The sequence below is a fragment of the Amblyomma maculatum genome, chromosome 6 (genome assembly GCF_055883805.1).
Source record: "Amblyomma maculatum isolate TAMU_Amacu chromosome 6, ASM5588380v1, whole genome shotgun sequence".
Taxonomy (NCBI): domain Eukaryota; kingdom Metazoa; phylum Arthropoda; class Arachnida; order Ixodida; family Ixodidae; genus Amblyomma; species Amblyomma maculatum.
Window position 1 is genome coordinate 65,677,972 of NC_139349.1, and position 25,484 is coordinate 65,703,455.

Genomic DNA, 25,484 nt, shown 5'->3' on the forward strand with positions numbered 1-25,484 from the left:
TTCAAACCTCAGTGTCAATATCCCGTGTGCGTTATCACTGTTCATCTTTTTATTTAATTTACTTCACCTTTCGTTCCTTTTTCTCTTCTTCTCCAATCATTTGTTTGGACATGTATATATACATCTAGCACTCTCTATGCTGCCAATTTTTTGGTCGATTGCGCTGTTTGGTTGTGTGCCTTATGTTATCTGGTAAAAAAAGAAACAACAGCAATGAGCTGGCTACGAACCAGTCCGCCACTGCTCCGATTAAATCACGCTTTACACTTAAAACGAAAATAAACTAGTTTAAGAGTGAGCCTTTTCAAAGCCGCGAGACACCATGATTTCCGAAGGAATTTTGATGTTATTGAGGGCAGCACATTGAATTTAGACAGCAGAGCATTTTGATGCTTGCTACTTTAGGTAGTGTTGTATCCATTACATCACATCGTTCATGCTATCTTTACGTACAGGTTCCATTGCTGCGCACGACTTTTACAACCTGAATACGACTACGTAAAGAAGACTGCATGTTTTATGGGAACTGTTATGCACCTCAATGCTTTCATCGGTCGCTTAAACGTACAGGCCGAAACAGAAAACTATTTTTCCTTGAGGTGATGCACTGCATACGCCACATATGTGAACCTTTGGGGTTCCTATGCATACATTTTATTGTGAGATATTAATATAAGCAGCCTTCTATATTGCACAGAAACATCATCCGTTGATTTTGCGTTCCTTTGTTCGATAGCTCTCTATTCCGTTCGCACTGACAGCTGTCGTGGCTACCTTACAAGCTCTCCACGTAGTAACTGAACATCCGCCTGATGCACGCAATTACGGATGAGAGAGTATCGTTGCTTCTTCCCCCAACCTTCCCCCCCCCCCCCCCCCCCCACTGGCCCTTCTCACCGTTCCGCTTCTGCGATTCGCTCGGCTAGCCCCCAGTGGTGGCCAGATATCGTTTCTGGCCAGCCAGCCGGAAATTCATCAAGAGCTCCGCTGATGTCGAAGCGGCGTGTGCAACGACTCTCGAAATTTAATTTATCGCTTCCGGCGAGAGCACCACGACCACCCTTCAGCACATCCGTTTTTTTGAGCTTTTTCGGCGATTTCTTTTTCACGCCGTTTTTATTGCCACGAATAAGTTATTTTACTTTTCCGCATCACGGAGTGGAGTGCGGTTCAGCTATTTTGGTTTTCCATTGCTGCTCCAACCGAACTGCTGCATCTTTCATTAGCTTTCTTTTTCGTGATACATGAATTCTTTATTAAAGCTTCAGGGCATAGTGTGCAGATTTCTATTTCTTAAGCCTAGCTTTTGGCTATTCCTCATGCGTCCTTCTGCCTTCATGCCTGAGTTAGTGTGCTGAATTGCTCCTGATCGTAGATTATCTCCAAATATTCAGCATCGTGTGTGTTTATTCCTTTCTCCCTAAGAGGAAGTCACACATACTTTTTCATAGGTGTGACAGAGCACTGTTTGTGAAACCGTAGTTGCATTACTGCCAAGTGTGTGGAGTGTCGTACCAGCACATAAATCCTTCTCTACGAACGGTAACCGTAAAAGGCTACAGCGGAGGACATGCACTCGGATTTCACGAACTGTGCGTCACAACAAATATGGATACGCACACTCCCAGACCAACATTTACGACCAAGATACTGCCGTGTTCCCGTAAATCACTTTATTGTGATGTGCTGTAGGTTATCGCATTTGGGTGTGCATCGATAACTTCGAGGCTAGCAATGATTGATTGGATGCGTCGACGTAGTTTCGACCTTCGATCACGCCATTATTCGCGCCAGTTTTTGTGCAGGCGAATCCATTATCGAGCTACTTCATGCTAGTTCAAATGGGGATGAGTTGAATATATAATAAATACAACGGAGTCTATTTTAGTAGTAGAGTTTGCTTTAAGGAAGTCGAACGAAACACAACAGAGTGCAACATGCTCGTTATACAATAAAGCGCGGTTCAGTTGTCCTTGAAACTGTGTACGTCTCACTTTTGAAGTCAGACTTATGCCTGAGATTTCGTCTAGCGTTCAAGACGACATAGTGCAGTATTTTATTTTTGTTTGAGCATCGTGGACTTAAGTAGTGGGCTATAGAAGCTGACAACGCCATTTTATATGTACAAAGTAAGATGGATTCTTAATATAACATGAAAAAACTGATAACGCTATCGGTCAAACTTGGGCAGCTGCTCTGTGCTATCAGTGTAAGCCGAGGAGCCTATAACTTTCAGTACAACACTTATTTTCAACAGCCACATGTACTACATCATCTATAGTGGGGCTACTTCTGTTTCTCCAGTGCATAAGAGTTGGTAAACGAACGACATTAAACAGCATCGACTGTACGTTGGGCGGCTTGAGCAATATTGAAATCACCATTGGCATTGATTGTGATCAATACCACAAGCATTCTGGGTTTAACCCCGCTTTGAAACTCTCCACCTTGCTTGGCAAGATTTCGAGGTCCTATCAGACGTCGGAATCGGGGGGCACTTCATGGACCTTCGGTTCAGATTACCATTGTTTAATCAGCAGACGTCTGCCGATGAGCGAAGCGGGTGAGCGATGAAAATAGTACTAGTTTATCGACATTACGTCCAAATTAGTATCACTTAGGAGGGGAGTGTGTCATGCTCCTACACCACTCGTCGGCTGTTTAAATGATTGACATTCCCTGAAGCTTCAAGAAGGAAGCCTGCCTGACTTTTGGAGACGTGTATAGAAGATTTCGGCAATGTTCTCGCCCGCTCACTCTCGCACACACCCAACTTGGAGGAGGCAAGTTTGCGGGTGGGGCGAAACCTCCTGTTCATGTCGACGTGCGGTCGCGGTCGTGGAGGCAGAACGAGAGGGTTTGCTACGTGCAGGCGTTGTTTGCACGAACGCGTGATTACTTTGGTACGCTTTCGATGCCACGAATTCAGCACTCAGAAAAGAGGTTTTCCGCTCCCACGTCTTTACGTGACAATTTCGGCTCACTTTCGGCGGTTTTACAATGCACACGTCTTGCGAATCAGGCCTGTGTCTTATTTATCTGGCCCTCAAATCCTATCTGATCGACTGTCAAAGCAGTTGTCGATTGCGTATCTCGCCCGAGGCATTTCGGTCGCACGTGTAGCGTGCGTTGCTTCCCATTGAATGCGCCGTTCCTAATTTCCAGACGGAACTTGCCGTCGCTGTGCGCAGTAATGCGCTGCTTGTGCTCCTTCGTTGGAACAGGACCCTTTCAGTATCGCAGATTTTTTTTTGTTTTATTGCGTTGCCTTCTTTTGTATGCAGTCAAGATGTTTTTTGACTTCTCTGATGATCGGTGCAATTTTCTAGCTAACGATAGGGAAAAGCTAAAGATTTCGAAAAACCCATGCTTTTAAGTACAACGCCAAAAGTAAATGAAATGCGTCTGTTTTTTTTAAGTTCTTTCCCTTACAATCCTTAGTTATTACCGCACGTGTCTCATCGTGAGAGCAAGAAAACAAAACTAAAACACTGTGATAAATGAGGCTGGTGTGCAAGAGACGACGAGCACGTTCTTTCGTCGCAAAAGGTCATATTTTTTCTGGGCTCAATTTGGACACCAGCGCAGTGCCGAAGTTTCGCGCAAAACAAAATGAATAACAGCGAGGACAGAGCTGAGCTACTCTGAAAAAAAAAAAAAAAAAAAAGAGGGGGGGTGGAGGTGTCTAGACTGCCCCTCCTCCCTTTTCCCCGTTTTTTTTTTCTCTCTTGCCTTTGTACGCCCTGCTGGATGCATATCAAAAGTACAACAATGAATGAGAACGTCCTTTCCTATAGGCAAAGTAGATCTACATTTAAGGCTTTGTATGGCCTCGTTTTGAAATGAAGCACTTCAAAAGCGTGAAATGCGAAGAAAAATTTTTCGGCGAAAAGCCTATAGTAACAGAAACTTATGCTCGCTCTAGAGGAGAGATCGTTGACATAGGCTGGGGCTGATGGCGCGAGCAAGATGGATGGAGCGAGGTTTTGGGGAGCGCCACAGTGCATGGGTTGTATGAGGTCCTGCCTGTTCGTATTTTGTTCTCATATTTTTCCGTTGAGGTTCCCAATTCTTACAGTTCATGCCTGGAATTCATTTATTTTCTTTTTGCCTATAATGAAGGGTGATAATTCGAAAGTTCAATGCGATGTCCTTCACTGTTGTCTTGAAAATTTTCCGTTCGTGCCTTTGTTGATCTAAGTCGTCGAGTTGAAAAGTTAGTTTCCCAAATATAAGCAGTAATTCATAATGCAGCCCTTTCCATTATAGTTGTAACTTGTAACCAAACAAATGATAGCCGAAAGGGGTCATTAATTTCAACGGTTCATATGATGACTAATTTCCACATTCTAATTACTCCTGTCTGTTGTGAGGATAATACGACAGAAGGGGACGATGGATGTGGTGCAGAGTGTCGTATGCAAAGACAATAATGTGGGTCCACAAATATAATTTACAATTTAAACATAATTATATCTCCGGCTGGACTGAACATTCAGGTTTTCGAAGAAGTCGTGATTGTGGGGTTTAACTTATCGCATTATGGTTGTCGACAATCTGCTTAGACTATTTTGATGAGTTCAAGCACGACATAACCTTTTCAACCTAGATGGCATATCAGCCTAGGCCGCGCCCTGTTTTCTCATGTCAAGGTTGCCTTATACATGTTTCTTCCTGCTTTGTTCTCTCTTTTTTTTTTCGCGTTGCGCACACAACGAAGTTTCACCTTTACTTGATCAGATTTATTCAGGCTGCGTAGGGAAAGAAGATGAATTAGGAGACCAAGACTTTATCGAACAGCGAGAAACGGTGTGACGACGAATACGAGCACCGCGTATTCTCGTGGACAGCCGTTCATCAACGCTTATTGAGTCTGGGTCCCAGTATGGCGATACAATTGATGCTTTAGCACCGGCATAATTTATCTCTGTATCCCTTTACCATGCTATTATGGGAGCTTTGCGCATTTGTAACACTATTTTGTCATTGACTGCCTTCTTTGAGAGGTCGCGAAAAATGCCAATATATAAAATCTGTCATGCAAGTAATTGTCAATAAAAACAATGTCTGATACTGCTTTAAGAGTCCATTTGCGAAGTTTTCATGTGAATCTAATTTTCTGTAAAACTGCCCTACTGCCTGTATATGAAATTTCTTGTTAGATATTGAAATTTCTGTCATACCAAAAATCTTGATCGTGTTAGAAACTCAGAACACTGAAGCATAACCTGAATATGGAGGTGTTTGTTTAAGTTTCTACCAAAGCGCCAATTTTAAATGCCATGAAAACAGCTGCTAGCCTCCTGCGTAAAGTGATATTTTTTTGCATATGGTTTTGCATATGGTTTTCAAGAAGAATTCGACTGTTGTACGTAATTTGTTTACTTAATAAACATACAAAAGCAACAGATAATGAATTCCCAAAAGCTATTTTCTTTTCGGTTTGTTTTTCTTGTGCCTCTGCTCACATGATATCTGGAGAGACATACCGGTGAAATTAGGACCGCCTTTTACCGCTGTCGCTTGCCCATTCCTAAGATCCCTCGCGACGAGCTCCGTAGCAATGCCGTTGCAATCAGTGAGGTTCTGGCGGCACCTCTTTTTCTTGTCCGGTATTCCTACCCTTCCTGGTCCTTTGTCGGCGATCTCTTTGTCGCTAGCCTCTTTGCAGCTGCGTGGCAGGGGATGGGGAAAAAATAAAAGTCGGCACACTCTGTACGCTTTGCCCGCTTTTCTCGCTGACTTCGCTCTTCTGGTTATCGTAGCTTATTTGTTAGCCTACCACGAATTGCTTCCCCGATCACTTGAGTTTCTTGCTACCGTGTGCGTGATTTATGAGCTCGTTGAAGACAGGCGGCTCACCTTTGACGCCTTTGCTGAAATACCACGTGGAAAAAAGAAAAGACGGAAGGACTGTTGCGTTCCGTTAGTATTGTGCGCAGAATTGTAAAATGTCTTGCTTATTTGTTTTAGGGATCGAAATCTTCATTCAGTGTGCCCAAGCTAAATAGTATGTTCGAATGTCATCTGTCCAATCGCTGAAGTGTGTTCCGTCGTGGTTAAACGTAGGTAAATACTGTCCGTAAGGACATCCAGGCTGCTAAATCGCTATTTGCTCATGTTTTCGCTGTAAAAGTATATGGGAACAAAAAGAGAGAAAAAAAGAAAACAACTCAAAACTTTACACGGAATTTTGTTGTGCTTGTTGCTCCTCGGTAAGTTTTTGACTTGTCGAAGCTTAACCTCCCTAACTACCGTGCTATTTATCTGAGCCTGCATTTTGTGGAATTATTTGCAGCATTGCACGGTTCACGAAAGGCATAATAACATGCTTAAATGATCCAAACCCGACACTGAACGCCGCAAGCCACCAGCCGGCTTGTTTAAACATCGCGCCTGTAAAGAGTACTCTGTCTCGGTCACAGTTGTCGCGTGAGAAAGCCAGCTGCCTCTGTGTTTTGGCTTTTTTTTTTTTTTTTTTTTTTTTTTTTGTGGTGAGCAGCTTGTCAACCATTTATATCTGCGAAATTATAAAACATGCCACGTCGCGAATAGTCTTGAAGGAGAAACTTTGTTCTTTAATTATGCGCGATAACATAAATAAAAAAGAAAAATAGACAGTTCAGTCCATAACCGGTGTTTTTGTCCGCTAATCAGACTCTTTAATATGAGATCCAGGTATTTCAAAACGAGATAACTTTTACTGCTCTGCCTGCGCCGAAATCTTTAATGTGATTATTGTAGCGCACACGCAGAGCGCAGAATATACAAGGTTGCCAGTGAGAGTGGGGCACGTTCGTTCTTCGAGTGGCGGCAATGCATGCGAGCCAACGTCGCACTGCTCTAAGAGTGCGCGTGATCGGACGTAAGTAACCGGGCAAGGAGTGTTCGTTCGTGTCCTTGCATACTAATTTTCCTTCACCCGAGAGATTCTTACGGGCGGCAGGAATTAGTCTCACTGTGATAGGAGACTGAGGCCGACGCTAGAGTAAGGAAGCGAGGAGATGGCAAGTGAGCTGTTAAGTAGGCGGCACCGCTTCTTGTGGCTGCGCGCCCCGTGCTCGCTGAACCGATCACAGACCGCTCGGAGAGAAGCAGCGGATAGATGGAGGACATACCCGAGAGCCGTGCGCTTCTGGCAGGAACAAAAAACAAAACAAGAGAAGCCATATGGTCTGTGACGACGTGGAGACGAAGATTAATAACGCAGCGGTGGTTTTTATGGCTGGCTTGTCGTCGCTGAAGCGCAGGTGATCATGCTATGTGCGTCCGGCGTACGTGAGTGCACTACTTAATCATAGAGGCGACCTGTCTCGCTTTAGGTGTCCGTGCCGGGAGTGCAGTAACCGAACTAATTCAGATTTCATGATATAATCTTTGGGGAAGCCCTGCGGCTTCGCGTTTTGAAGCACTCAGGTGCTAAATATTGTGATTGAGGCTTACGTACTCGACTCGCAATGAAGGGAACCGCGGTCGCTGTTATCTTCTTTAGTCTTAGCTGTAGATGAAACGTGCTCTTTTTGTGGCGGAAATCCGGGCGAGGCAGGAGAATAGTACAAATAGTGCATAGTGAAACCGCGAAGTCTGCAGGGCAGAAAAGTTTGAAAAAAAAATGCGGTGTGTGTGTGTGTGTGTGCGTGTGTGTGTGTGTGTGTGTGTGTGTGTGTGTGTGTGTGTGTGTGTGTGTGTGTGTGTGTGTGTGTGTGTGTGTGTGTGTGTGTGTGTGTGTGTGTGTGTGTGTGTGTGTGCGCGTGTGTGTGTGTGTGTGTGTGTGTGTGTGTGTGTGTGTGTGTGTGTGTGTGTGTGTGTGTGTGTGTGTGTGTGTGTGTGTGTGTGTGTGTGTGTGTGTGTGTGTGTGTGTGTGTGTGTGTGTGTGTGTGTGTGTGTGTGTGTGTGTGTGTGTGTGTGTGTGTGTGTGTGTGTGTGTGTGTGTGTGTGTGTGTGTGTGTGTGTGTGTGTGTGTGTGTGTGTGTGTGTGTGTGTGTGTGTGTGTGTGTGTGTGTGTGTGTGTGTGTGTGTGTGTGTGTGTGTGTGTGTGTGTGTGTGTGTGTGTGTGTGTGTGTGTGTGTGTGTGTGTGTGTGTGTGTGTGTGTGTGTGTGTGTGTGTGTGTGTGTGTGTGTGTGTGTGTGTGTGTGTGTGTGTGTGTGTGTGTGTGTGTGTGTGTGTGTGTGTGTGTGTGTGTGTGTGTGTGTGTGTGTGTGTGTGTGTGTGTGTGTGTGTGTGTGTGTGTGTGTGTGTGTGTGTGTGTGTGTGTGTGTGTGTGTGTGTGTGTGTGTGTGTGTGTGTGTGTGTGTGTGTGTGTGTGTGTGTGTGTGTGTGTGTGTGTGTGTGTGTGTGTGTGTGTGTGTGTGTGTGTGTGTGTGTGTGTGTGTGTGTGTGTGTGTGTGTGTGTGTGTGTGTGTGTGTGTGTGTGTGTGTGTGTCGCATTGATTAACAAAACCCTCGTGAATAACTTTTATTCGAATTGTGATTCGTAACTTCCAGAATTGGCAACTGAGGAACCTAAAGGCTAACACATTTCAACATCGATGCGTGCATGCCGCCTCATGTATGACTACGAACGTGGATCGAGCACACGTAGCACCCTGGAGATTTTTGTGCAGTCGCGTCTGGGCAAATGTAAGGCGTTGTACGCTGTGCTGCCGAAACATGTCCATCGTGCAGAAACGCCACCCGCCATTCTCTTTCCTCAGCGTGGTATTCTTCTTGTCACTGGATTCTTGTGCTTGCGCAAACTGTTCGTTCAGGTACGCTCACGGTTGTGCTCGGTTGTTTGTGCGCATGCGTTTCTATAGATACGTGTCGATTGTTTACTCTTTCGATTTTGGCCGGTGCCACGTACGGCGGCATTTTGCCCAAGCTTCGTCGAAGATTTCGACCTTCTCTGTCCCCGAGGAGATTTCTGCGCTGATCTGTTTGGCGTTGCGTGTCGATTTCACGGATCGCTGCGTTCCTTTCCGCTCGCTGCGCTTTGACTGGCATCGACTAAAATCGCTGGAGATGGCAGGTGCCTGTTGCCTTTTTGCCCGTCGTCTTCACGATCTTTGTATCCTCTGTCTGCCGACTACTTTGTTACCTTACTGTACTTTCTACATTCCCGGCTTCTACTTTTGTTCATTTCTAAAATATTCTAAAATCTTTTTTGTGTGAAATGCCCTCAAGCTGTCGCGAACAAATTTACCTGAAACCGACCTTACTGAAAAGGAAACCCTTCCGCCGAAGATGAAATAGATAAATATAAGCTGCCGCAGAAGCCTCGTAAAACCTTGAAACCGCAGTTCTGAAAAAGATGGTGTTGCGTCCTTGTGTAGTGTTTTTTTTTCCTTTTTTTTTTTGTTCAGTTAAATTAGTCTTTAACATCGGTTTTTCTATTTTACCCGTTCGAGTTGTTTTACTTTTGTCTCTGTTTGGTTCTGTTGTATTATCCCGGTATTGCTTCATTAGGCATTTTCTTCTCTACGATGGGAATGCGGTCAAACTATTCGTAATAATGTAGTTGGTGTCTTTGAGGGGGTTTCAGTGCACACACAATTCGCATTGCTGCCTTCCTTCATGATATCTTCGGCTTTTTACTGGTCACCTCCATGAGCTCGGTGCCATATGGTGCATACCGAATTTATCACATAATCTCAGTAAAAGCGCATTGACTCTCCGCAACCCTAATTAATGTACCGGTAAAATACAATCACTTTAAGAAATTCTCAATGTCGCTGAAGTTTCAGAAAAGGGTGTTTCGCCAATTAGAATTTTGTTCATTTTGTGTAGATAGTGCCAGTTGTGTGTGAGATCAAATCTAAATCATCAGTACAACTCAGTGACACAGATGCAAGAAGGCCTTATTTACCGAACAGATCTCATCCTATTTTTCCGGCGATAGTCGTCAGGAAGTCACTGACAAGGGGGTGTTAAACGCTAGGTAGAAGTCGAACAATTCTAGCCTACTTTCCTTCGATTAGTACAGCTGCCAGGCGGTAATTCGAACATTTTGACCTGGCAGCGTTGGTTGCAGGCAGCCTAAGATAAACCCTGCTCCATATAATAGTCATCAAAAGGTATGCAGACAGTACGTCCATAGTTCGCAACATTTTGATGCTTTAAATTAGAGTAAGCAGCACATCGGCCTGCACAGACTTGGATAGTGGTTGGCGCATAATACAAATGGATACTTTCGTACGATCCCCCAAGAGAAATTTGCCAATTAGGTGTCCTCTCATACAGACAATAGTCATACGCGTGTACCTAGTGATCGCTTCATCAGCGGCCGTGAATCCTTCCGATTGGAGTATATTTTGTGGCCGAAAGATTTCAGAGGCACACGAAATAATCAGCTCATAGCGCTCCGTTGTGTAGCACCTAGAGTGAGCAATATTTAACGATCTAATGAGACCACCAGTGTGTCAGTGGCCGCTGAAATGCCGAGGAGATGTTCAGCTAGGAGTGTAAAACACAAAATGCATTCGTCGCTCTGGACACCGAGCGGCCAGTTTACTTGTTTCCAGGACACAGATATCAGGTTTCTGAAACTGTGGTGCCAGGATATAGAGGGACGGCTGTGCCTATTATGAGAAGGGAGAAGCTCTTTATTATAAAAACGCAGAGAACTCAGCCAATGTTTAAAGTCTGCTGAACTCCTACTCTGCGCTAGGGTAAGATTGGGATGTAGAAAAACGGTAGAAGATAGTGTAAGGTAAGAAAACAAATTATATATATATATATATATATACGAACTAGTATGATATTTAAAACACATTTTGAGGCCATGAAATGAGGAATGAGACTTGTCAGAGCGGTAGACTGACAAAATATATCTCTCTTGCCTTTTCTGGTCTCGCACGCTAAGTTCGAGCCTTGATACTTTACGCCCCATGGGTAGCGATTTTCACTGCATTGCGTGTGCTTTCGAGGCTACACTTATAATTACGAATGGCGCTTCGATCTGCAGCTTCCACTGTGAGCAGGGCGCGAGTAATTGCGGCGTCGCCTTTGTTTGCCGGCGCAAAGCTGGCGCAGCTGCTTTTGCATTGGCAGTCAGTTCTGGGCGTGTTCGCCATGTGCTTTCATGCTAAGATGAATAGTAATGACACTGGAGGCGTTCATTTTCCGACACCATCAATTACACAGGTCTTTTAACGCTCGTAGCTTCGCCAGTCAATATAAAATTCGCTTTGAAGAGACGGTAATTTGACGGAGGAGCCTCCCTGTCAGTAACGGTATTGTTTTTTACATCGGCTTAGCGCGTCGTAACTGAAAACTTCATGTAAGTTTAGTGATTAGTAAGATAGTTAGTTTAGTAAGTTTTCCAGCTTGACCAGGCTTTTTATTCGCGCGAAATTGTACTTCGAATACGTAGTGAAAGACAAGCAGCATAGCGACCAGGTCACACTCAAAGTACGTTGAACGCTATACCTCAGTTTGTTCTCACTTCGAATACGCAAATCACTCAACAAAAAAAGACTCGTTAATCTAGCTTGTTTTTCTTCCGAGCAAGCTGTATAGTTTCGTGTTTTTCCCGCTCGATTTTGGGTTGTTCTGCCTGCGATTCTTTCTACACTGGTGGGGTATTTTGTGTGGCCCGTACGTAATCACGTTAATCAGCAATAGAGCTGTGGGGCTATAGGTTCCCGGCTTAGAAGTGAAAGATGGCAAACAGGGGCTGCTCACGCAGTTACTTCTTTTAACGTGATAACATTTAAGGCCGCATTCTAAAAAAAAAATCAGGCGCTGGCGTTGTGCGCGAAAACGTCACGGGCATGGTTTTGGCTGGTGGCAGTTGGCAGGTGGCATGGTCGCGCACTGGCTGATCGTCGGATTGTGTGACGTCGCGACACCGCATGATATTGCCGAACTGGCAAGAGCTGCTAAGTCGGGCTTTGGCTTTGAGACGAGAGGGTGAGAATAGAAACCAGCCTCCGAGGATCCTTGGTGTGTGTGTCGGGTGGCCTTTCGGTCTTATTACTGTATGCTAGGCTAGTGAGTCTGTGTGGGGCAATATAGACACAGATTAAATGATTAATGGCATATAAGTAAAAAAGCGTGGCCACGTGACGAGGATCCACGACGGGATCCGGCTGACGGGACCCATTAATGCTCTCGTGTCGATATCTTTAAAAATGGAACTGCTGTCCCCTCCCCCCTCCCCCTTTTCCTCTTCCCTTTTTTGTTTTTGTTTTCCGATAGGAGGTTGGAAATAGACAAGTATTTTCCCAAATGCTTGTACTTGAGGAATGAATTATACAAAGTATGATCTTCGGACGCATTCTTATTTGTGAATCTCTACTGAACGTGCATGAAAACCATTTGCAAAGCCCACTTTCCGAAATTTCCGTGCGCAAATCAACGACTTGAGCATTCATGGTACTTTCGTGAGACGGAGCCTTCGGTAAATCCTTTCTTTGAAGGACCGAGCGAATAACGCTCCAGACCTCCCGCTCTACTTCAGCCCTTTTGAATCTCTCAGCACTAATGGGGATACGAAGCGAAGCTGCGACTCCCGTTTTTTTTTTTTTTTTTTTTTTTTTTTCTAATTAGCTGCGAATCCCATTTTTGCGCCTGCGTCCGTCCTATCGGCGGCTGCCCTCTGTCGGGGCTGGCGCGGGTATGCGCCTTGGGCCTGGCAGTCGGCGCTCACCTTAACTCATTTCCTCCCGTAAGCCCCGTAATTAGTTCGTCCCTGACGGCGGAAAGAGGAAGCGCAACCAACCGAACGAAGAGAAAAACGGAAAATGATTCAATCGTTTAGACACTGCGCAGCGCGAAGACCAATACGAGGTGTTGGCGGTTAATTCACTATGGGCGCAAAAAAAGATTCCAAAATCAAAAAGAAGAAAAAGGGAAGAAAGGCTTAAATCTAGCGATGCCGTTAAATCGGAAGCTGAAATACCTCAGCTCGCTTGATGGGTTTTGCATACTCGAGTGCTTAGCAAACAGGACTTTTTTTTTTTTTCTTGCTTTGTGAAAGAAACCGGATCGCATTTGAAATGATGCACAGAATGTGCCGAACTTGCGACGACAGTGAGAGCACTGAAACAGCGTCGCAAGAAAGACAACCGAAAACAAAACACCTGACAAATTCAAAGCACCCTAACCGGCACGGAAGCGCGGAAGCCATCAGCACGCTTCACGATTTTATCTATGCGTCTGACTGTCCGCTACTGTCTCGCGAACGTTTTCTTTTGCTGCCACTGGAGATAGAGAGAGAGAGAATAAAAAGAACGGAGGAAATTAGTTTGCGCTTCTTTCTGAGTGGTTTCGGAGAAACGCGAAACGACCGGCAGGTCCTGAGGGGTTCGCGAGATAAACAGCTATAAGCAGAAGGAACGACTTCCTCCCGACTTAGCTGTGCTCCCAATAATATTAGAAAACAAGACAGCAGAACTAAACTTATGCCCTGAAGGAGTTATACGGAACGAAGAAAAGAAAAATAATAATAATCCAGCCATGAACAAAGGCCTGGGCTAAACGGGGGGCAAACAACAGCTAATTAGCACGAGTAGGGAAAATGCTGCAGAGAAGCATGTTGCGCCTGCTGCGACGGAAAGGAATAAAAGAGGAAGCGAAAGCTTAGGGAAAAAGTAAATGGTCTTTGTTCATCTAAAAACAGATAACCAACTATGGTGGATGAACCATTGATTTCAAACTGTTTAATTTTTTTTTTCTATTCTGTTTATGAGGCTTTCGGAAATTTTGTTTGCTGAGACTAGTGTCTATAGCAGTACCTTTATGCCTTGTGGCGAGCCCTGCAGCGTAGGGGTTGTCAGTGGTGTCTGGAGCTAATCGAGCATGATCTTTTTTTTTTTCGCCTCTCCAATAGTATTGTCTCATAGAGCACTTGATATGGCACAGGAAAGCGCAGTCGTTTCACGCAGCTACAAAAGAGAAGGCACACCCAAGTGTGCTAGTTCGACCAGAGCACTGTTGGGAGATCTAAGCTCTTGGATAGCTCCCAAAATGCTTCTTACATTGAGGAAATGCTCTCGTAACGATATGCCGAAGGCGAGAAGCTACAGTAGTCGATAAAGCAAGGATGGGGCGTCTTAGAGCGTACGTCATTACAGCGAATTTGTTCGTTCTGGATAAGACCAATATTGATGCCTGATACCTGAGGGGCAGACAAACGATAGTCGTTTATTGTGTAGCAAATTAGAAAAAAAAATATCAGATGACCATACATTCGATGAGCTAGTTCTGCGAAAGCAGTTAGCTTCTCTCTTGATACCTAGTCTGACACTTTTATGTCGCTTCTATGGAGCCTTTGCTCCACAGGAGCGGCATAATTTATCAGGAGAATGAAGGTGGGTGGAAGCGAGTTGATGTTAGCTGGTGGGTTGGGTTTCGGAGGGCAGATGGCTGTTCTTGCGTTCTTTAAAATTCGATTTTTCTGTACTTTTTTCGATCCCCGGCGTGGTAAGTCTTGTGGACGATGGAGCTGGGTGCGCTGGCGGCGGGTGGCCCTGCCTTAAAGAAGGGGGAGGGGGGGAGGAGAGGGCAGTGACTTCAGCACTAATTATGCACTTTTGAATTCGTCGATAGCAGTACGGTTGGAGGAAAATGGAGGACAAGCGGGTAGTGGCTCAGAAGAGAAATGTCGAAGTGTAAGCCGGAGAGAGACTGTAAGCGTACGGTGGTTGCAGCACTCGTGGGTGACGAATAACGAGGAACTTTTGCAAAAAAAAAAAAGAAATACATTACACTGTTTGCCAAGCTCGAGTTATTTTGGCTGACAAGAATAGAAAGTGCAGAAGCACTCAGTTATTGTCAAGCGTGATTTTTCATAAAAATTCAGTCATTCACAAAAGATGTACCTTTCACTTGATAAGCTTGAAAGCGGTAACCCTTCAAAAATTAGAAAAAATAGGAGGCGGCTGTAGTATAGTGAGCAAAAGTTACCCTCTTCTTCTTTCGCTGACATATTTCTACCTGCGAAATTCCGCTCACATTCGTATTGACGGACAAGAAACTTATGAAATGCTTTGCTAAAAAATTATTGTATCAAAAGCATCCCGGACCGATGGCAACACTTCACACTAATATTGTACGGACGTGTTTGATGGCGGTTCTGCTCAAAGGGCGAGAGAAATTTAAATAAATAATTTGACTATGAATCAGAATGATTAGTTTGGTTACTGGGTTGGAACATTACGTTCCAAAGTGGCTCTACTGTACGGGTCGCCGTACTGGCAGGCTTCAGACAATCTTGACCATTTGAGGTTCTTCAACTTACACTGACGTCTCACAGCACACGGCTACCTTTCGTTTCATCTCCATCGAAATGCAGCCACGCGGGCTGGATTGAACCCGGCTCCGTCGGCCAGTAGTCGCGTTCTCTAAATATTAGATACTCAGACAAGTACCACCCCCGAGGACATTCTTCGTCAAAGTAACCAAGGTTCGAGAGCAGATTAGATAACTAATATATATGTCCCCCACATTGGATATGGATGAAAATGGTAATAGGTATGAATAGGAAAATTCTATTGATTTCTACAGGGCGGTTGGCCCTGTTTTTATACAATCCTCCCGTACAATGAGTCGTGGAGTTCAGGTTGGTGCGTGACGTCATAATTTATCAAATGGGCTCAATGCTTCAAAACACACTTACTATGTGTGACGACTTTGTGTCGGTACTTGTTGTTGAGCTAATTGGTTTGTTTTCGTGCTTACAGCTCTCAGCGCACAGGAAAAAAGAAACCACAAGAACAAAAAGGACGACAGGACGAAGTGCTTTGTTCTGTCGTCCTTATTGTTTTTGGGTTTCGTGTTTTGTGCTCTTAGTCCCGCAAGCATGAATTTGTGTCCTCTTTATTGTGAATTTTAAATTTTTTTTGTTTTTTCTTTCTTTTAGGGTTGGTGTCCGGGGTTCAAGAGTTCGACACCACTCCGAGTGACGCCGAAGTGAACCCTGGGAGCGAGGTGATGCTTGAGTGCAAAGTCCGTAACCGGCGCGGCGAGTGTGTGTGGCTGAAGAACGGCTACGCCTTGGGCAAGATTCCAGACAAGTACGACTTCGAGCGCGAGCCGTCGAACGGTGATTGCTCGGTGCACATTCGAAAAGTCAACCTCGAGGAGGACGATGGGTCGTGGCAGTGCCAGGTCACAAGAGCTTCGCTACAAGATGCGCCGCTCAACTCGAACGTCGTGAAGCTCATCGTCAGGGGTGAGTTTTGGACACTTCTCTGAGTATACCTGGCACATTGCGGCAAGCGCATTACGAACTTCTATTCATTCCTAGATATGCCCTGCACTGACGGTGTGTTCTTGTTAAGTGTAGGTGTATACAGACCAGGTGGATTGTATTATTCATTTCTGAAATGTATAATTTTGTGTTTACCTTTTATTCAGACTTAGTTTTCAATACGTCGTAATTAAACATCTGCTCTGAAGTTGACGGCCTCTTCGAGTCAATTCCTAGGTCTTAACTGCTAGCAATATGTCGCTATTTAACTATTTCACTTCCGTGGCAATAACGCGCATATTTTGCGCCTCGTCGGTGAATTTGTTTTGTTCATGAAATAATAGGTCTAAAATTTAGCGGAATACATCACAATGAAGCCAATTAAAGCATCTTTTAATGACATGAGCTTCCTTATGCTTTTTTATCTTTTAAACAGCTTTATTTGCGATAACAACGCTTTTAGATAAAGTTTAACAAGACATCCTAATATGCGTTTCTGTACAAATATAAAATGACGCACAGTTTAGCTTGATTAGGCCTGCTGCGAATTAGGTTGGCGAGGATTTCGGTTTTTAATTTTGTTTCTGTTTGGTTCGAGGCTCAGTGTTTATGGTCAGACATGCTTCAAAGATCAGCGGGTTCCTTAATGCCAACGCACTATAATATTATGAGGATGCCTAAAGCGCCTCACGAGAGTTACAATGGTACCAGTGTGTTCCTGATTCTCACAGCGCGAAAGTCTACCAGATAAGTATGCAGGATACTCGACCGCGGCGAGAACGTAGTGGTCCGATGCGTTGTCCGGCAAAGCTGATATCAGTGAATGCAAAGCGCGGAAGACACGCACAAGAGAGCACTCGGACAAGCGCTTTCCCAATGCTCTCTTGTCCGTGTCTTCCGAGGTTTGCGTTCGGGGTGAATTACCAACTGACCGAGACTCGCGCTTTACTAAGCTGAACTGCTCGCGTCCCCGCGTCTTCGAAACCCACTGGCGGGCGTGAAATGCTTTAGTTTTCGATTTTCAGTTTTAATCTAGTGGCCGAATTGGCAGCTCCTGCCAATTTGACCGTGTTATGTGATATCGGGATATCACACATCCCGCCGACCAATCAGTGTGCGGCTATGTCACCTGTTTACTACAACGAGCAGAGGCAAGTTCGGATTTTGGCCTCGCAGCCATCGGCAAAATCGATGACTAGGGCTAACAGGGATAGCGCACTGAAACACTTTAACAAACTTAGGCTACGCAAAAAATTTTGCGCATCCAGTAGAAAACACTTCTAAAAAAAAGATTGTGCATATTTCCCAAAGTTTTCCGGCTGGAATAGGATCACTTTATCCCTTTAGGCCAAAGAGTAGGGCATTCCGTTGGACGAAACTGTTGCGAGGACCCTACGTAGCACAGGCAGCATTAAATCCTCTACAAACCGCTTGGAGACAGCATACAGACGAGTCGGACATCATAGGTAACGCAGGTGCCGGTTTCAGAATGGTCACTGAGTCAACTAAATGGGCTCAAGTAAGAATTTAATCAACGCGCTGCCACCGATAATCTGACCTGCCTCTTTGGATCTTCTTCGGCCTTTGAACTACAGTCAGATAATGAGGTGGAATCCTCAGAGTCACTACTTCCTAGATCGTCGGCATAATGAACTGCGGACGGAGGTTAGGCACGAGATTTATATGCTGATAGGGTCGGGCATTTTCTGCTGATACGCTCCTACACGAGCGGCTGAAAACTCACAGCTATGCGGAGGAAAAGGCGAATAACGGGTAAATTTAGCTGTAGTTTTGTATACCTTCAACCCAAATAGATCAGTATGTTGATGAACGATACGTATGCGTTTGAGACTGACGTAGGGAATAAGTAGAGGCATAAAAGTTCTAGCTACTACTCCAACTTGCACAGTTTTGTATCTTGAAATCTGAAACGGGTACTTACTTCATAATCTCAGCATGGTTACGCGGGCTACAATTAAAACTGTTATACCCAATACATCCATGCAAACTTCCCAATTATTTCTTTCTGCAGAACGTTTCGGAACCTCAGTGTAATAAATGGATAAAAAACTGATCCTCATTTGGCTAACTTTTCATTAGTATGCTTCGTCATTAAGATATTAATCTCCAATGTTCATCCGGATAAAAGTATCGCATCTCTTTCTTTCCGTTTGTGTGCCCCAATATCTGTTTAACGAGAGCGCTCTTCAACGCACATTTTCTAATGTTTCTTTAATGCTGTATATCCGTAAGATGTGTGTGGGCTTGAGCAGCAATACGTACATGGAGATAAATATAACCAGCTTATGCTGCAGCATGGAGCCTAGAGCCAGAGCTTTTCCGTGTTTTTTTTTCTTACAAGAAAAGAGTTTAATGTTAGTCATCCTTAAGAATTCTTACTATTTACACACACCTCTTCAATACCGTAGTCATGGATGAATGCTCGAATGGGGAGCAAAGAAGTCTTTGATCTCTCTTCCCTGAAAGGCAGACACGTATTCTGCATTAACGATTGCTAAACGTATGCGTATTTGAGTCATTAAAATGGTCTTAATAACAGCAATCTTCACCACGCATTTCAGATATCCGCGAATGGCAAAAGAAGTTATAACCCCCTTCTTTATCAGTCTGTTTTCTTTTTTTTTGTTATCTGCTTTCTCCTAAACGTGCGGCATTATCTGAATTAGGATGTACTTGCGAGGTAATGAACCTTCAGAAAGTTTACTTCAATGCAATGGATGGCCGAAATGCAACTCACCGCAGGTCTAAGTGCGGCTTACGACTGGAGTACCTGTCATTTCTGAACTGTACGAGCGTGTCTTTTCGGCGGCGTATAAACTTCGTGAAGGGCAGTCCTTAATTTTAGTTTGATGTACAGCAGCTTAACTAAGACCGAACATTAGTGCCGTCTTGTCAAGGTGAAAACCTTTCAGTAGTCTTTGATGCTAGGCGTATAAACAAAATTAAAAAAAAAAAAGCATTTTAATCCAGACCTGTATTCTAGACTTAGTGCGCGAGCGCTTTATCGCCGGCGAGCGTGGCGCTTGCTCAATAGTACTTTATCCGGCATATGAGGCTTAGGCACTAGTATATGTCGCAGTTAATCGCTTAAGAGATGTTTTCCAGTCATTGCAGAGAAATGACTGATCTGCCGAAGAGGCCTTCTATATCAAGGCTTGGAAGAAGGTTAGAGGATTAAATGGAAGTAGAATAATCGTCTTCAGAATCATGTGATCTGCTCTTTTTACGCGAAAGTGGTAGCTAACACGGTCAAATACATCGCCGAATCTTGTCTGAAGACTCCAGCGAGCTCAGGAAAAAAAATGACCGAGTGAGCAGGGTTTGAACTTAGGAACTTCTTGTTGGAAGTAAGTACGTAACCCCGGACCTATCACTGTATTTTTTTATTTACTGCTCTCCAAATAAACAATATTTACCCAAGAACCCTCAGCCGTATTAGACTGAGTTAGCATGTCTAAAATTCTTTCAATGACTTTAATGTTTGAATGTACGGGAGCCAGGCAGGCGCTGAATCCACAAGTTTGATCACATCAAAATATCTTACAATGGTTTCCTTTAACTATTTCCTCACTGGCTTTGCGTCAAGATTTGCCTGACGCACCGCCATCCTATTTCTGCATATACCATGCAGGCCCAATGCCATTACGAGATGAAATAAAGCACCACCCCTTTTTTAATCTGGAGATACCTTATACCTTGACTGTCAAGCGGAAAATCCTTTTTAAGAGTCGTTTTGAGGACGTCCGAGATGAAAACTGCTTTCCAGCAATGCAAGAAAGCATTCTCAGTGGTTTTATCCTTTTTGAATATAAAACAGTGGACTGCCTATAGCACAAAAATTAATTTCTCTTGGAACCACACATTAACCGGCAAAGTTCCTATTTGTAGTCCAAAAGAGAATGTTTTGTTTGCAGCAGTAATCTTTATTTTTGAAACTATCTTTAGTACATCTTTACTAGGACCTGCAATGTACGTGGTCCTATAAAATGGTATATGTGACTCGCTGATTCCTCGTACCTATCGCCGTAGCCTACCACTACGCGTGTTAACTGCAACATACTCTTGCGCTATGAATTACATGTCACTGTCTCCATCAACTTTCAGCTGTGCGTCAAATGTTTCGCACGTCATACTGGGTGTGACAATACGCCTTAAAATCGTGCTTTATTTAGTGTGTGTATGCCAACGAAAATGTAAGTTTTGCAATCGTCTGGTCAGTACGGAATATGGCCCCGGAAAACAGTTCCTGATTGCACGGTGTGGCAAGTTTTCTTGCCGGAAACAAAACTGGTGGTTACGTGGTCAAGTATGGACTCTTCGGCAGATTGCATGAAGTCACGAGACCGTATGGAGTGGTCCAGTTGACATTTCTGGTTGCTCTTTTGAGATGGAGGAGCGAGATAGGAGTCGAGCTGTTAGGGTCTTTTGGATTCCCAGCCAAACAGGCTACTCTTGGACCACGTATGAACGTTCGTAATGCTTGGTTTAAATGGACTTTTGTATCTGTGTCGGAAAGTCTCTCACATAACGTGATTACTGTCGGCTGTATGATAATGAGTACATACGAGATACTGGAGTTACAAGTTAGAAATTAAGCGTGTAACAGTGCGCGTGCACGTGTCGTGTACATACCTGGGCCTTTAAGGTTGTCGCGCCGTAATTCTAAACCGGTGGCGTATTTGTCACTGGACGTATTTTTAATAAAGTAGTAATATTGACCATTGCTATCCACCTAAAGGAAGCCAAACGGCGTCGAAAAGAGCTGTACCGTTTTCACAGAAAATGCTCTGGGAAGCGACCAATATCTATCCGGGGCAGTCGCTCTACCAACAGAGCCAGCAGATGGACGGCTGAGGCCTAGTAACTCTGTCGTTGATGTTATTATACCACCAAGGAGTATAACCACCTTCTTCCCTCCATCGCCGCCATAGCCAATTTTTATGACTTCATGCTATATGTGCCTACGATTTTGTATGCCGCCCTCACCCTCTCTCTGTATTTCCCTCTGGCCTTAGGAGTATGGGAAAAGAAAAAATGCTTAGAGGAATCCCCGAGACAGAACAAATTTCATATTAGGGAGTAATTACTCATCAGAACATATCCCACTTGGTTACATGATAGCAATTGCTGCTGTCTGTGCGGAAACCTCGCAGATTCCCGCAGCTCGCATTTATTTCGTTTTCATATACGGAGAGAGAGAGAGAGAGAGAGAGAGAGAGAGAGAGAGAGAGAGAGAGAGAGAGAGAGAGAGAGAGAGAGAGAGAGAGAGAGAGAGAGAGAGAGAGAGAGAGAGAGAGAGAGAGAGAGAGAGAGAGAGAGAGAGAGAGAGAGAGAGAGAGAGAGAGAGAGAGAACACATTGCGGTATATTTTGTTCTCGTGAAACATTTCGCATCTGTGCTGCAGAGCAACCACACCCTCCGCGGCTGGAGGAAGGCACCAACCCGCTGACTGCGGGCACGGCGTTCAAGACCAAGGCGGGCGACCTGCGGAGGTTCCAGTGCGTGTCGCGCAAAGGGAACCCGCCAGCGTCGCTTCGCTGGCAGCTGAACGGCCAGGACGTGACGGCGCTCGCCAATCAGACGAACCAGACAGACGTGGAGAAGCGCGGCACCTGGCAGGCCCAGTCCGTGCTCGACTACACCTTCGTCAAGGAGCACAACGGACGCGAGCTGCGCTGCATCGCCTACCACGGCGCTTACGAGGACCCATCCGGGGGACCAGGACATCGGGATGTCAGCGTCGTTCTCGACGTCATGTGTGAGTTTGCGTAGCACATTTCACTTTTTACTCGAAAGTAATTGAACGCGTTGGTACTAGGAACGCTTGCCACGAATGACGAGGTAGCGGCTTATTACTTACTAAGCAATGGAACAGCTCAAGGAGGTTGTCACAAGAAAAGAAGAGGGATAGAAAGAGCGGCTTTCTATCCCTCTTTTTTTCCTGTGATCGCCTCCTTCCGCCGTTCAATTGATTAGTATGAACCAACTAGCCATTCAGCAAATACTTTTATTACATACTGGTGGGTTCTTAACCAATGCGGTTTGCTCGTCCCTTCTTGCCTGTTCGCTTTGTACGCTGACGAAGGTTCCGTCCTGACCTCTTTCAATACGCGATAGAGCGGATATGCGGGAGTACTTGATCTCAGGCAATACATTTGCATTAAGTTCAGTTTTGACATGCCGCCAGATTCGAAAGCATGCGAGCATATTCTTTTAGCCAGCGTCATCTTTGGTTTCCGTTAAGAGGACTTTTGCATCCCGATAAAAAAAAAAAAAAAGAGTTTGGTTAACTTGGCACTTGCGATTCGCAGAAGCAAAATGCCTGGATAATGCATAGAATTTATGGAGACGGCTAATCAAGGCTGGTCATTGACTTTAGCGGGCCCGAAACACGCCATGAAAAACGCACCGAAAGATTGCCGGAGAGGTCAGAACGACTCTGAGAAAAACCGAAACAACAAGCAAAAGAAGCGCAAGAAGCGAGAAGGAAACAGCTTAGAAAGGACAGAGTTATTAATCGAGCCCGGGACTAGAATGTCAGTTTGCACAGTAACGCTACACCGACGCCTTTGTACGAACCGTAGGTGCCAAGGCGCGATAAGCAGAAGGTGGTTCACACGCCTGCGAGAGGAAGAAGGGGTGTATGAAGGCTGTGCAAACACTGTCGCACACGGGAACACGGCCACAGCGAACTGTGGGGCCAATGCCGAGAAGCCGGCCTGAAACGTGAACCGGCATAATGGCAGCTCGTTCAATTTCCCGCTGCTAGCAGACACGGCCGTCTTCATTACACGGGCTGAGGAACCGATTTTCGTTCCTTTATGCCTTCTCCTTTTTCCACTCTTTCGCATTTTGGCGCCTTCATTCCTTTTCTGCCTTCCTTGCTTCATAGCTGGCAAGGTTTCCCGTTACGCCACTGTTCTGACTGCCCGATGGCGCTGCTGCATGGGCTTCTTGTTCTCATGAAGCCCCATGGATGACCGTGTTCTGTTTATTTTCCTTTTGTATTTTTGCACGCGTCTTTCAATTTCTTTCCTGTCTTTATTCTGCCCTACATCGTGGCTTAGGTATCACTGCTCACATGTATTAGCTGTGTTCCTTTTTATCTCTTTACGTCGCACGCGCACAAGTTTCCTTTGTCCACCGGTTCGCCAATGTGTCACAAGCCCTCGCTGTTTCGCTGTTCTAGCCTTACCGGCAGGGTTTCTCTTGTTGCGTTGGCAACAGTACTTCTTCCCAGCCTCCGCCTCGTATGTCGCTACGTTTTGTGACGCTCACCTCAGTTACATCGGCTTGTGAAACGATTATCGCCAGTTAATCTCGACTTTCTCAGTTGCCGCCTTTTCCCATTTCTGTTCCAATCTCAACTGAAGTCCTGTCAAGCCTCGGACGACACATTGCATACTTTCTTATACACGCGCCTCGGCTATCATACGCGCGCGTGCCCATGCACACGCAAAGGGGCGCAATTACGCACATATACATTTATTTTACTGCATGATTCCGTCGTGTCGCATCGCTCGGTGCAATATTTTCTTCCACCTGCGTTGGCAGGTGGAAGCCCTGCCACCTGCAGTGCCAACGCAGACTTCGCAACAGTCATCGCAGTTCATGTTGCATCGGGGAGGCGGTCAGCAGTTAACCTAAAAAGCTCACATGTACTAATGCGTTGCTTGAATTGCAAGCCGAATTCCTCCGCATACCTCTCTTCCACGTCGTAGATATCTTGCTATTTTTTTCCACGCCCCGCGCCCTTCGCTTGGAAAGCGGGTGCTCGTCGTGTCCAAGCCCGTTTGTCAAGAGTCAGAAGAAAGCTAGCGCGGCCCGCTCCTTGTGCAAGTACTCCTTGCTTCCAGCCTTCGCCGTCGCCTAATTAATGATCGCGGCCAGACCAAGAAGCGCTAGCTCTGAAGCTGCGCTCTCAGCTTTAGTAATACGCAGGAGCGTCGGGCTTTTCTCCTGTACACCGCGCTTAATAATGCCCCCTTTCCTCCCGCTTTTCCGGTCGTCCGCTTTATTTTGCTTCGTCACACATTGCTTAAGCACCTCCTCAGCCGGTAGCGTACTATTACTTCGTTGTTCGCTGTGCCCCCCCCCCCCCCCCCCCCCCCCCCCCCCCCCCCCCCCCCCCCCCCCCTCTTTTCTCCATCCGCCTCATCCGGACATAAGCTCGCTTCTTACTTCCTTCTGTCTCGTCGTTGTCACTAAATATTACGAAAAATCAGACAGCGGCTCGCCGATACCATATGCTGCTATTGTCGGCTAGGACATGTGCTAATTAAATTCGTTATTAACTTGTCAAACCAAGACAAGGCTGATGAATATGCTGACATCGCGATTCATTTTTGTTTCACCTTGCTCATATGTGCGTCTGTCATCTTGCGGCTAGTTCTCAGCACTTGCTCGGCTAGCTGCATTTGCTGAGGTCTGAGCGATACATTTTCATACGGCGGTCTTGTTAAAACCGTCTAGAATTTCTAATCAGGTCCGATATCACGACGAAGTAAGAAAAAAGTGCCGCTGTTCATTTATTTATTTATTTTTTGAGAGTCTGTCCGACTTAGCCTGGTTGATAGGACAGGGCGTTTTCTTCTGTGGTTTCACTTGCCTGACACACAGACGCTTTGAAAAAGGGCTACGAATTTGGCGCTTATTGTGTCTGGTGCGAGGTGCATATAATTCACGCGGTATACATAGCAGCTTTTGTTTGCACATCGCGTTTTTTCTTTTTATGTTTGATTTTTGGTGGCTATTTTGTCGTTAACTAAAAGTAGTAGACTTCTGGAGTACCTCCCGGATAGTAGAATAAGCTAATATTCTTCCAAGTACCGAGAATCATTTGTGTTCACAGTTAGTTACCGTGATATGTAAATATTGACTTTCCAGGTTCCAAACCAGAGACAGTTGCGATCAGGAACATTGCGGCGCTTTGGGAAATCGGTCAAACGACAGAACATTATCGAAAAAGGATAGATGAGTTCGCTCCATGTGAACCTTTATCAGCCTCTTGTTTATCTTTCTGTGCAAATTTACGTTTGTAAGCACTCGCAATAGGTGCTTTCGTTTCCTCAACTCTGTGGCCGTTTCAACTGCGCGGATTCGTTCAATAAACCCAAAAAATATGGAAATCTTGCGATTCAGTGTGTTCTGTTGAGGAAAGGGTAAATTATTCTCTTCTTTTCCTCAGTCTTATTTCTCTGTGGGGCTCGGACTTTTCTATCAAATTTTAGCCTCATTAACAACCTTCCTTTTCTTGCCGGCTATTATTTGCGTTTCTTAATAAATACGAGT

The 25,484-nt window shown here is 45.1% G+C and overlaps 1 protein-coding gene across 2 annotated transcripts in view; it reads left to right on the forward strand.

The window, feature by feature from the left end:
* LOC146185899 (kin of IRRE-like protein 2) overlaps window positions 1–25,484 on the forward strand; it is a 463,934-nt gene that overhangs the window by 372,996 nt on the left and 65,454 nt on the right. For both annotated transcript variants that reach the window (XM_084606837.1, XM_084606836.1), the window contains exons 2-3: window positions 15,843–16,154; window positions 21,598–21,951. In XM_084606837.1, the coding sequence (XP_084462963.1) occupies window positions 15,843–16,154; window positions 21,598–21,951 (666 nt within the window). The remainder of the gene's footprint in view (window positions 1–15,842; window positions 16,155–21,597; window positions 21,952–25,484) is intronic.